This window comes from Natator depressus, chromosome 7 (genome assembly GCF_965152275.1).
Source record: "Natator depressus isolate rNatDep1 chromosome 7, rNatDep2.hap1, whole genome shotgun sequence".
NCBI lineage: Eukaryota > Metazoa > Chordata > Testudines > Cheloniidae > Natator > Natator depressus.
The window spans coordinates 80,495,285-80,508,287 of record NC_134240.1 but is presented as its reverse complement, the minus strand read 5'-3'; the positions used below and the strand labels follow the sequence as shown (position 1 = coordinate 80,508,287).

Below are 13,003 nucleotides of genomic sequence, written 5' to 3'. Positions count from 1 at the left end.
TGCTTCTAATGTATTTGTAGAATGTGTTCTTGTTACCCTAATGTCTCTAGTTAGTTTGATCTCGTTTTGTGCCTTGGCCTTTCTAATTTTGTCCCTACATAGTTGTGTTGTTTGTTTATATTCATTCTTTTTGTAATTTGACCTAGTTTCCACTTTTTGTAGGACTTTTTTTTTTTTTTTGAAATTGAAGATCTCCTGGTGTTCTCTTGCCATACTTCTTATCTTTCCTTCGCAGTGGGATAGTTTGCTCTTGTGCCCTTAATAATGTCTCTTTGAAAAACTGCCAATTATTTTTTCCCTTAGACTTGCTTCCCATGGGATCTTACCTGCCAACTCCTTGAGTTTGTTAAAGTCTGCCTTCCTGGAATCCACTGTCTTTATTTTGCTGTTCTCCCTCCCACCATTCCTTAGAATCATGAACTGTATCGTTTCATGATCACTTTCACCCAAGCTGCCTTTCGCTTTCAAATTCCCAACCAGTTCCTACCTATTTGTCAAAATCAAATGTAGAACAGTCTCTCCCCTAGTAGCTTTCTCTACCTTCTCAAATAAAAAATTGTCTCTAATACATTCCAAGAACTTATTGGATGATCTGCGCGCTGCTGTGTTATTTTCCCCAGAGACATCTGAGTAGTTGAAGTCCCCCATCACCACCAAGTCCTGTGCTTTGGATGATTTTGTTAAAGTTTTGTTAAAGTTGTTTAAAAAAAGCCTCATCCACCTCTTTTTCCTGGTTAGGTGGTCTGCAGTAGACCCCTACCAGGACACCACCCTTGTTTTTTACCCCTTTTATCCTTACCCAGAGACTTTCAACAGGTCTGTCTCCTATTTCCATCTCAACTTCAGTCCAAGTGTATACATTTTTAATATATAAGTTAACACCTCCTCCCCTTTTTCCTGCCTGTCCTTCCTGAGCAATACCCTTCTATACCAATATTCCAGTCATGCATATTATCCTACCACGTCTCTGTGATGCCAACTATGTCATAGTTGTGTTTATTTATTAGCATTTAAAGTTTTCCCCTGCTTATTTCCCATACTTCTCACATTAGTATACAGACATCTAAGATACTGATTTGATTTGCTCCCCTCCCCAGTTCTGTCTTGTCCCTTCTTTATCTGCTATAACAGCCCATGCTCCCCACAAAGGTAATACCCTTATGTCTCAGTTGTGCTAATTTTCCAAATGTTGCATAAAAATAATATAACAAAGACTGTCTTACCGGTTAACTAGCGAAGAGTAATCCGCCTGCCTTCCCATTCTTAGCTTGATCAGACATTAAATGAAATCTTCTCTGTTTCCAGCATCAAATATAATGTCTTTGTTATCAGCCAGTGTTGCTGGTATCTAATTATTGGGGGAAAAATAAGGTGACTGAGGCAGTCTTGTAAATGTTTTATTCTTTTTGGTGTGCTGGTGTCTTTTGGAATCCTCAAGTTTACTTGTTTACCGCTAGCCTTATTTCAAGTACATGATGTTCCCATGGCATCAGCTGGAGGATGTAACTCTAATCCTCATATTGTGGCAAACAGCAGAGTCATTAGACCATTGCAGTGATTCTCAGTGATAAAATTTAGTTTGCTTAATATGCTAGGAAATATATAGCTTCTAACAGAGTTTCCCAGTCAGTTATATATTCATCCTCTTTGCATTTTGTTCAGTGTTTGGGACACACCTTTATGTTAGTAAAACTATCTTGAAAAAAGATAAGGTCTAAAGATAGAGCTGTGCAAACTTTATAGGATTCCTGCACAGTTTGGTAGTGGACGTCCACATGCTTCTCTCTCAAACCCTCCTGACTTTGTGAGTATTTGAAAGCAGGGCTGAAAATATCGGGGACAAAGGTTGACAATTGTACTGAGGCCCTAAACTTTGGGGCCCCCCAAACTTCTGTAACTGGGTGAAATCGAAGGGGGTGGGTCCCCAGCAAACTTGATGTACCTGGGCTCCAAATTTCTCTTGATGGGCCTGTTTACAAGATATTCTCCAAACTTTTTCTAAATAAAATAATTTTTTTGAACTTTTATTGTAAACATTTTTAAAAGGACACTGTCAGATTAAGAATCATTTATTTTTCTTCCCTGTGTTGGTATTAGTACCTTAACCAATAAAAAAAAATTATATTTTACCCTTTATGTTGTTTTTACTTTCTACACAGTGCTTTGCTTGGACAATTAAAATAGAGTGGTTGTTTTCACTCTCTGATTCTCATGCGGTAGCATAGTACTGCACTGTTTGGGTTGCAAACACTGCTGGAAAATGTTGGCATCCAAACAAAAACTATTTTACTTCAAATATTTTCAAAAATAAATTCATGAAAACATTATGGGGGGAGGGATAGCTCAGTGGTTTGAGCATTGGCCTGCTAAACCCAGGGTTGTGAGTTCAGTCCTTGAGGGGGCCATTTAGGGATCTGGGGCAAAAAATGGGGATTGGTCCTGCTTTGAGCAGGGGGTTGGACTAGATGACCTCCTGAGGTCCCTTCCAATCCTGATATTCTATGATTGTATGATTTCTAGTTACAAGATGGATAAAATCAATAATATTTTTTTGTTTTAAATTGGATTTTTTTATTTAAATTAAATACATTTTTATTTTGGAAAAAATGTTGAAAATTAAATTTATTATGACAACCTATGTTAAGGCCTAAAATTACTGTAGTCTACTAAAGTAAATTATAAAAAGCTACGTCAATGAGCCCTCCTCAGGTTGTAATGAGTTAAAAAGGATTGGTACATTTTTAAGTATATACAGAATCAGGAGGAAAACATATTTAACTTTTGAGGTTAACTTAAGCTTTTTGAATATATCACAAAGTTGTGTACTTCATTAAGTATCTGTATTATTTTCAGTCTTTACAATGGAGTGAATGCTGGTATTTACATATTTCTAAATGTAAGTACTTTCAGCTTGTTATGTAGAAAAGCTTTTGCCTTAATTACTTGCGGTTTTAGTTTTAGTTAGCAGGTGCAGACGTTTTTTTTTTTTTTTTTTTCATTTGGACAAGCTCATTCAAAATTGAGAAATGGACTGGGAGTTGAAAAAGCAGGAAAGCTTGTTTTTTATCTTCCAGTCCATGGGGAGATAAACAAGTTGGGAGAAGATGAGATCTAGTAATTGTGAAAACTTAAAGGACGTGGAGTGACCCAAGAACCTCTTAATGCCAGCTGGCAAGGGGGTGTAGAGAGGTTATAGGGATCTTGTGGATCTGACCTATATGTTCCAGTTCACCAAAGTGTGTCATGTGAGGACTCAAATGAAAGCCAGTGTCACATTTGTTATCAATATTGTGACATGTGTGCATCGATAGTGTGTAAGGACTTAAGTATATACACTGTAAATTACATTCTTAAAGTTTGTGTCTAGGGACTGGTCATCAGAAAAGGTGAAAAGCAGGCTTTTCTTGAGGCAAGATATGCTGCTTCTTCAAGTGATAGTTCTTTTGTGTATTCTGCACGTGGGTATATGTGCCTGAATCCGTAGTTTTTTTTTTTTTAAGTCGGCAGTGTCCATTGGTCCACTCGTGCAGTTGTTTTTGGAATTGGTGTATCGGAAACCATATAACCCTCTTCACAGTATACCCACCAGGTGCACAGAACTCCCCAGCAGCCAGTCTCATCAGACATTTTCCCACAGATCATGAATGGGAGTTCCATGATTCTGTTCTGAATGAGATGTTCACCCAATGAGGAACACTGTCTTGGGATCTCTTTGGCTCTCAGGAGAACAAGAAACTATCTCTGTACTGCTCTAGGGCAGCTCTGGGCCACAGCTTGAAGGGCAACACCCTGCTGCTACCCTGGATGGATCACCTCACATATACCTTCCCACCCATGCCACTAATACCACTAATCCTATGAAAAATCTGTAATGACATGGCTTGAGTTATTGATCCCTTTATTTAATAAATCCGTTAGTTTTAAATGAAACATGTTTAGGTAGACTTTTTTTTTCTTGTGTATTCTGGAACATTGAAGGTAGTTTTATTTAACTAATAAAAAATGTAAAATGCTTGTTTTGTACATTTTTAATTGAATTCCAGTTTTCATCCAAATGCAACTTGACACAAATCCTGAGTAAAAGATTATCATCTCATAAATAAGAAATGTACTTCAGCATTTTCTAACATAAGAATGTAAATATTAAGAAAGAGTAAATGTATGGTAATATATATATGTAAATATAGTATATTCTCCTTATTAGCCTAAAAGTACCAAAAGTAATATAAAGTTTATAATTGGTTGCAAATCAGCATGTTATACTAACCAATGAGAATGTGTGTGTGTGTGTGAGCGTTTGTTCGTTTGTTTTTTTGCTTTAGAAAAATAGATAATTGTCTTTTAATTGACCGATTGAGTGTTATTCAAATAATAACTTAAAATCTGAATTTGTGTATTAACAAACTGATTCATGAAGGCAATAAGACTAATTGATGTGCAGCTGTATCCTGACTAATTTTTCTTCTTTTCAGAACACCATTGGGCCGTGCCCGGGCTTGGTTACGATTGGCATTAATGCAAAAAAAAATGGCTGATTATCTACGCTGTTTAATCATTCAAAGAGATCTCCTTAGGTTAGTGATTTTGTTGAAATTTTATCTTTTTAAGTTTTTAACAAAATTTGTTTAGGAAATCAAGTCTAGTGTTATATTTGGCACTTTACCATATCATAAAATTTAATTACATTATAACTTCTTGTTTGTGATACTGCAGTTGAAATATATATGAACTTCCATTATAAGCTCCAGGCACGATTCAGCCTATAAGGGTCTCTTCTTCCCCCTTCCCCCCCATGGGAAAAAATTAGTTATCCTTAGGGCTGTCAATTAATTCCAGTTAACTCACATGATTAGCTCAAAAAAATTAATTGCAATTAATCACACTTATAACAATAGAATACCAATTGACATTTATTAAATATTTTGGGATTTTTTTTCTACATTTTCAATATTGATTTAAATTACAACACAGAATACAAAGTGCACAGTGCTCACTTTATAATATTATTTTTGATTACAAATATATGCGCTATAAAAATGATAAAAGAAATAAAGTGTTTTTCAGTTCATCTCATAAAAGTACTGTAGTGCAATCTCTTTATCGTGAAAGTGTAACTTACAAATGCAGATTTTTTTTGTTTACATAACTGCACTCAAAAACAAAACAGTGTAAAACTTTAGAGCCTACAAGTCCACTCAGTCTTACTTCTTATTCTGCCAATTGCTAAGACAAACAAGTTTGTTTACATTGACAGGAAATACTGCTGCCTGCTTCTTATTTACGATGTCACCTGAAAGTGAGAACAGGCGTTTGCATGGCACTTTTGTAGATGGCACGTTTGTAGCCAGCGTGGCAAGGTATTTACATGCCAGATATGCTAAACGTTCGTATGTCCCTTCCATGCTTTGGCCACCATTCCAGAGGATATGCTTGCATGCTGATGATGCTTGTTAAAAAAATAATGCGCCAATTAAATTTGTGACTGTTTTCCTTGGGGGGAGAATTGTATGTCTCCTGCTCTGTTTTACCCGCATTCTGCCATATATTTCATGTTATAGCGGTTTCATGACCCAGCACGTGTTTGTTTTAAGAACACTTGCACAGATGATTTAACAAAACGCAAAAAAGTTACTAATGTGAGATTTCTAAAAATAGCTACAGCACTCGACCCAAGGTTTAAGAATCTGAAGTGCCTTCCAAAATCTGAGAGGCACGAGGTGTGGAGCATACTTTCAGAAGTCTTAAAAGAACAACACTCTGATGCAGAATCTACAGAACCCAAACCACCAGAAAAGAAAATCAACTTTCTGCGGGTGGCATCTGACTCAGATGATGAGAATGAACATGCATCAGTCCGCACTCCTTATCAAGCAGAACCCATCATCAGCATGTCCTCTGGAATGGTGGTTGAAGCATAAAGGGACATATGAATCTTCAGCGCATCTGGCACGTAAATATCTTGCAATGCCAGCTACAACAGTGTCATGCGAACGCCTGTTCTCACTTTCAGGTGACATTGTAAATAAGAAGCAGGCAGCATTATCTCCTGCAAATTGTAACCAACCTTGTTTGTCTGAGTGATTGGTTGACCAAGAAGTAAGACTGAGTGGACTTGTAGGCTCTAAAGTTTTACATAGGGCTTTTTGTACATAATTCTACGTTTGTAAGTTCAGTTTTCATGATAAAGATTGCACTACAGTACAATACAATTTTCAGTATGAGGTGAACTGAAAAATACAATGTTTTTTTTACAGTTCAAATATTTGTAATAAAAATAAATATAAAGTAAGCACTGTACACTTTGTATTCTGTGTTGTAATTGAAATTAATATATTTGAAAATGTAGTAAACATCCAAAAATATTTAAAACTAAATGGTTAACAGTGTTTCTGTTTCAGACATCACAAAACTTTGTTTTTAACAAAAATAAATTCAGAGAGGAGGTAAGATTTTTGACACTGTGTCGGTTGGGCATGTAACTTTGTTAACAGAGCATACATTTCTTTAAAGACTACTACAGCTTTAGAAAATTCTTCCTGCCTTTTTCCTCCTCCAGCCAATCTCTTGCCTGATTTCTTACTCCTTTGATTTCAAGCCCAGTTCTCTTAAAAAAAATCAAATATGCTATATCTGAAGTCTCTCCAGAACATTTCACAAATATGGCAAGATTTTCTTTAATATTTTTACAAAACATGTGGCGCGATTTCCCATAATTACCACTTTTCCTGCATTTTCTAGTGTCCCTGCTTTCCTCTTAGTTAAAGATCAGTGATGAAGTTACAGTATGTACAGATCTGATTAATCTTTAAGAACATCAGAGTAAGGCTAAAATTACAGGAACAGCTCAGATACACACACCCCATTTACCAGTGACTTACTAAATCTCAATATGTTAAAATGTTGCAGGAAATAAATAATTATTCTGATACAAGATGTTTTATTACTTTACAGTGAATTTTATGAATATCATGCACTGATGATGGAAGAAGAAGGAGCAGTTATTGTTGGGCTCTTGGTTGGGTTAAATGTGATAGATGCTAACCTGTGTGTAAAGGGAGAAGACTTGGATTCACAAGTAAGTGAATTATAAACTTCTTTTGAAAGGAACTTTTCAAGAAAATGGTCAATGCTTTTATAGAGGCAGATGCATAGCTACTTATAAATATGTTCCAATCTGTTCATCCATGACAATGAATTTTCTTTACAAAATTATTTGAACTTAAACACTTTTAGTGATAATTCCTGAATTCCAAAATGCCATAGTTAAGTAGAACTGCCTCTTACTTAATATCAGTTCACTATTGAATCATAGGGGTAAGTTGTCTACAGTTGTTGCTGTTGTTTACTTGTATTATTGTACTGCCTGCAGTGTGCTAGGCACTTATTGGAAGACATAGTCTGTGCCTTGAAAAATTATAATCTAAGATTACAAGCAACATACAACTGCCAATAAAGAAATGCATGTCTATTTTCTACATTTTAAAAAATTACATAAAATCGGGTATCCCCAAATACTTCTCTACCCAGTCTTGGTTAGTTTGCTAATTTTTATAGGAGACGGTAGAAATGAGTCTTGAAGAGTGATTTGAAGGAGAAGATAGTGGCCGTACAAATGAGTTTGAGAGGCATTCTGTGTGTAAAGGTTGATGTAGGAGAAGCTGACGAATAGGGCATCATTGACGGTGAAGAAGGCTGGAGGTGATGCTGTCAGAGGCAAGATAGGATAAGCAGAGAGTGACAGTTATGAAGGGCCTCGGAAAATTAATACAAGAAGCTTGAACTTGGTGTGTAGAGCCCTGCAAATCTGTGGATATCTGCTTTATATCTGCAGACCATTTTTGCAGATCACGGATTGGATGCAGATACAAGTTTTGCATCTGCACAGGTCTCTACTGATGTGTTGGAAAAGAAATAGCTAGTGGGAAGAGGACTTAATATGGTCAGAATAATAGGCAAGGGAAGATGATCTCAGCATTTGTTTTTGGTATAGATTGGAATAGGGTGGTATGGATGTCAGGCCACATTAAGCAAGTAGTTGGAGTAGTGAAGTTATGAAAAATGAGGGCATGAACAAGAGTTTTAGCTGTATGGACAAAACCTGGATTTGGGCACAACCTGGATATGGGGAAAAGAAGAGGGGTAGGGAGGATGGTAGTGATATCAGCAGTAATGAAAAATAGAAGTGTGTCGAGATGGTGGAAGATAGAGAATTCAGTTTTGACCAAGTGAAGTTTTAAGCTGACAGCAAGACATCTGGGAGCCAGTCTGAGACAAGAGTCTGGATCATGGGAGACAAATCCAGAATGAAAAGATAGATATGTCAGTCAAGAGGGTAAAGACTGAAACTATGTGAGAGAGAAGTGTGTGTGGTGGGGTGCAACAAAGGACAGAGTCCGTGGAAAGTGTGAGTAGACAGGAAGAGGGGGGACATGTCAAAAGAAACATTGAAGGAGCAATTAAAAGAGCATGAGTAGAACTGAGTCCTGATCTACACTACGAGTTTAGGTTGAATTTAGCACCGTTAGATCAATTTAACCCTGCACCCATCCACACAATGAAGCCATTTTTGTCAACTTAATGGGCTCTTAAAATCGATTTCTGTAATCCTCCCCGACGAGGGGATTAGCGCTGAAATCGACATCACTGGGTTGAATTTGGCTTAGTGTGGACGCAATTCGATGGTATTGGCCTCTGGGAACTATCCCACAGTGCTCCATTATGACTGCTCTGGACAGCACTCTCAACTCAGATGCACTGGCCAGGTAGACAGGAAAAGCCCCGTGAACTTTTGAATTTCATTTCTTGTTTGGCCAGCATGGCAAGCTGATCAGCGCAGGTGACCGTGCAGATCTCATCAGCACAGGTGACCATGGAGTCCCAGAATCGCAAAAGAGCTCCAGCATGGATCGAATGGGAGGTACTGGATCTGATTGCTGGGGAGACAAATCCGTGCTATCAGAACTCCGTTCCAAAAGACGAAATGCCAAAACATTTGAAAAAATCTCCAAGGGCATGAAGGACAGAGGCTATCACAGGGACCCGCAGCAGTGCCGCGTGACACTTAAGGAGCTCAGGCAAGCCTACCAAAAAACCCAAGCGGCAAACGCCTGATGTGGGTCAGAGCCCCAGACATGCCGCTTCTATGATGAGCTGCATGCAATTCTAGGGGGTGCCCCTACAACTACCCCACACCTGTACGTGGACTCCTGCAAGGGTGTCTCACGTAACAGGGATGAGGATTTTGGGGACGAGGAAGATGATGAGGAGAGGGAGGCTGAAAATAGCGCACACTAGGCAAGCGGAGAAACCGTTCTCCTCAACAGCCAGGAACTGTTTATCATCCTGGAGACAGTACCCTCTCAACCCGGGCTCCCGGACCTTGAAGGCAGAGAAGGCACCTCTGGTGAGTGTACCTTTGTAGATATAATACATGGTTTAAAAGCAAGCGTGTTTAATGATTAATTTGCCCTGAAGACTTGGGATGCATTCGTGGCCAGTACAGCTACTGGAAAAGTCTGTTAACGTGTCTGGGGATGGAGTGGAAATCCTCCAGGGACATCTCAATGAAGCTGTCCTGGAGGTACTCCCAAAGCCTTTGCAAAAGGTTTCTGGGGTGGGCAGCCTTATTGTGTCCTCCATGATAGGACACATTACCACGGCAGACCAGTAACACGTAGTCTGGAATCATTGCATAAGAAAGCATGGCAGTGTGTGGTCCCGGTGTTTGCTGGCATTCAAGCAACATCCGTTCTTTATCTCTCTGTGTTATCCTCAGGAGAGTGATATCATTCATGGTCACCTGGTTGAAATAGGGGAATTTAATTAAGGGGACATTCAGAGGTGGCCGTTCCTGCTGGGCTGTTTGCCTGTGGCTGAAAAGAAATCATCCCTGCTGTTAGCCACGCAGTGCGGGGAGGGGTGAAGCGATCGTCCCAGAGAATTGGATGGGCGGGGGGGTTAGTTGGGTTTGTGCTGCACGTTAACCTGAAAACATCAGCTCCTCCTTTTAAATGGCCAATGTGTCTTTTTCAGTTTTAATCTCCCTTTTTTCCTCCTGCAGCTGCAAATGTTTCAATGCTGCGACTAGCATCTCCTTCCCAGAGGCTAGCGCAGATAAGAAGGCGAAAAAAACGCACTCGCGATGAAATGTTCTTTGAGCTCATGCAGTCCACCCAAACTGAAAGAGCCCAGCAGAATGCGTGGAGGCAGACAATGGCAGAGTCCAGGAAAGCAGAAAATGAACGTGAGGACAGGTGGCAGGAGCAACAGGAGAGGTGCCGGGATCAAGAGGAAAGGTGGCGGCAGCATGATGAAAGGAGGCAGGATGCAATGCTGAGGCTACTGGAGGATCAAACTGATATGCTCCGGTGTATGGTTGAGGTGCAGGAAAGGCACAGACCGCCACTGCAGCCCCTGTGTAACCAGCTGCTCTCCTCCTCAAGTTCCATAGCCTCCTCACCCAGACGCCCAAGAACGCGGGGGCTCCGGGCACCCAACCACTCCACCCAGAGGACTGCCCAAGCAACAGAAGGCTGGCATTCAGTAAGTTCTGAAGTGCCGTGTGGCCTTGTCCTTCCCTCTTCTCCTCCTCCCCCACCCCACCCAGTGCTTTCCTCCTCCCTCACCCCTCACGGGCTACCTTGGCAGTTATCCCTCTATTAGTGTGACGAATTAATAAAGAATGCATGAATTTGAAACAATGACTTTATTGCCTCTGCAAGCGGTGATCGAAGGTGGGAGGGGAGGTTGGTTGGCTTACAGGGAAGTAGAGTGAACCAAGGGGGCAGGTTTTCATCAAGGAGAAACAAACAGAACTGTCACACCGTAGCCTGGTCAGCCATGAAACTGGTTTTCAAAGCTTCTCTGATGCGCAGCGTGCCCTGCTGTGCTCTTCTAACCGCCCTGGTGTCTGGCTGCGTGTAATCAGCAGCCAGGTGATTTGCCTCAACTTCCCACCCTGCCATAAATGTCTCCCCCTTACTCTCACAGATATTGCGGAGCACACAGCAAGCAGTAATAACAATGGGAATATTGGTTTCACTGAGGTCTAACCGAGTCAGTAAACTGCGCCAGCGTGCTTTTAAATGTCCAAATGTACATTCTGCCACCATTCTGCACTTGCTCAGCCTACAGTTGAACAGCTCCTGACTACTGTTCAGGCTGCCTGTGTATGGCTTCGTGAGCCATGCCATTAAGGGGTAGGCTGGGTCCCCACAGATAACTGTAGGCATTTCAACATCCCCAACGGTTATTTTCTGGTCTGGAAAGTAAGTCCCTTGCTGCAGCTGTTCATACAGGCCGGAGTTCCTTAAGATGTGAGCATCATGTACCTTTCCCGGCCATCCCACATTGATGTTGGTGAAAAGTTCCTTGTGATCTACCAGTGCTTGCAGCACCACTGAAAATTACCCCTTGCGGTTTATGTACTGGCTGCCTTGGTGCTCTGGTGCCAAGATAGGGATATGCGTTCCGTCTATAGCCCCACCACAGTTAGGGAATCCCATTGTAGCAAAGCCATCCACTATGACCTGCACATTTCCCAGAGTCACTACCCTTGATAGCAGCAGCTCAGAGCTGGTGTTGGCTACTTGGATCACAGTAGATTTGCCCACTCCAAATTGATTCCCGACTGACTGGTAGCTGTCTGGCATTGCAAGCTTCCAGAGGGCTATTGTCACTCGTTTGTGAACTGTGAGGGCTGCTCTCATCTTGGTATTCTTGCGCAGGGAAAAGCAAGTCACAAAGTTCCATCCCAGACCTGCAACACTATGCGGTCCCACCAGTCTGTGTTTGTTTCCCCGAGCCCAAAATCGGCATTCCATGGCATATGGAGCCTGCCCCATTGGCACCAGGATGACCAAATTGCCGAAGCCCATGCTTTGAGAGAAGTCTGTGTCCATGTCCTCATCACTGTCGTCACCGCACTGCCATCGCCTCCTTGCCTGCTTTTGCAGGTTCTGGTTCTGCATATATTGCATGATAACGTGCGAGGTGTTTACAATGCTCATAACTGCCGCAGTGATCTGAGCGGGCTCCATGCTTGCCGTGGTATGGCATCTGCAGGAGAGCAGAGTTGCAGGGGAAGCGGTGGTTGGATGACCAGTTTTGCAGACCTACTGCACCGTCTGCTGCCAGGACCCAACAGCTGAGCGGGCTGCACACTTGCCGTGATATGACGAGACAAGAGCAGCCGAGCTGAGTTGCAGCAGAAGTGGCCCTGCAAGACCATCAGGAGAGCAGAGTGGCACCGGAAGTGGTGGATGATGATGGTCATATAGAGGACCTGTGAGGTTGATTCATAGTATCAGGAGAGCAGAGTGGCAGCGGAAGTGGTCATTCGATGACGACGGTTAGCAGTCTTAGTGCACTGTCTGCTGAAAGCAGTATGGCGCCTGCACAGAAAAAATGCGCGAAACAATTCTCTGCCGTTGCTTTCATGGAGGGAGGGGCGACTGATGACATGTACCCAAAACCACCCGTGACAATGTTTTTGCCCCACCAGGCATTGGGAGCTTAACCCAGAATTCCAATGGGCGGCGGAGACTGCGGGAACTGTGGGATAGTTACCCACAGTGCAACGCTCCTAAAGTTGACGCTAGCCTCGGTACTGTGGACGCACTCTGCCGACTTAATGCGCTTAGTGGGGACACACACAATCGACTGTATAAAATCGCTTTCTAAAAAATCGACTTCTATAAATTCAACCTAATTTCATAGTGTAGACATACCCTAAGAGAGAACAGTGTTGTGAACGCCAGAGGAGGGCAAGATTTCAAGACATCATTTATTCTCAGTTTCAAAAGTAGCAGAGAGATCAGAGGATGAAGGTGGACTAGGGGCTCTGAGATATGGCCATGAAGGGGTTGCTAGAGACCTTGGTGAAGAGAGGAGGGAAGAAGTCTTGGTGGAGGGAATTAAGGATGGAGTCAAGGGAGAGGAACTCAAGGGAACAATTGTAAATTGCCTGTTCAATTATTTCTTTTTCTTCGGATTGTCCCTATTT

General features: G+C 41.4%; 1 protein-coding gene across 5 annotated transcripts in view; it reads left to right on the top strand.

Moving 5' to 3' along the window:
* RUFY2 (RUN and FYVE domain containing 2) overlaps positions 1–13,003 on the top strand; it is a 59,062-nt gene that overhangs the window by 5,575 nt on the left and 40,484 nt on the right. For all 5 annotated transcript variants that reach the window (XM_074958887.1, XM_074958888.1, XM_074958886.1 and 2 more), the window contains exons 4-5: positions 4,473–4,574; positions 6,952–7,075. In XM_074958887.1, coding sequence (XP_074814988.1) covers positions 4,473–4,574; positions 6,952–7,075 — 226 coding nt within the window. The remainder of the gene's footprint in view (positions 1–4,472; positions 4,575–6,951; positions 7,076–13,003) is intronic.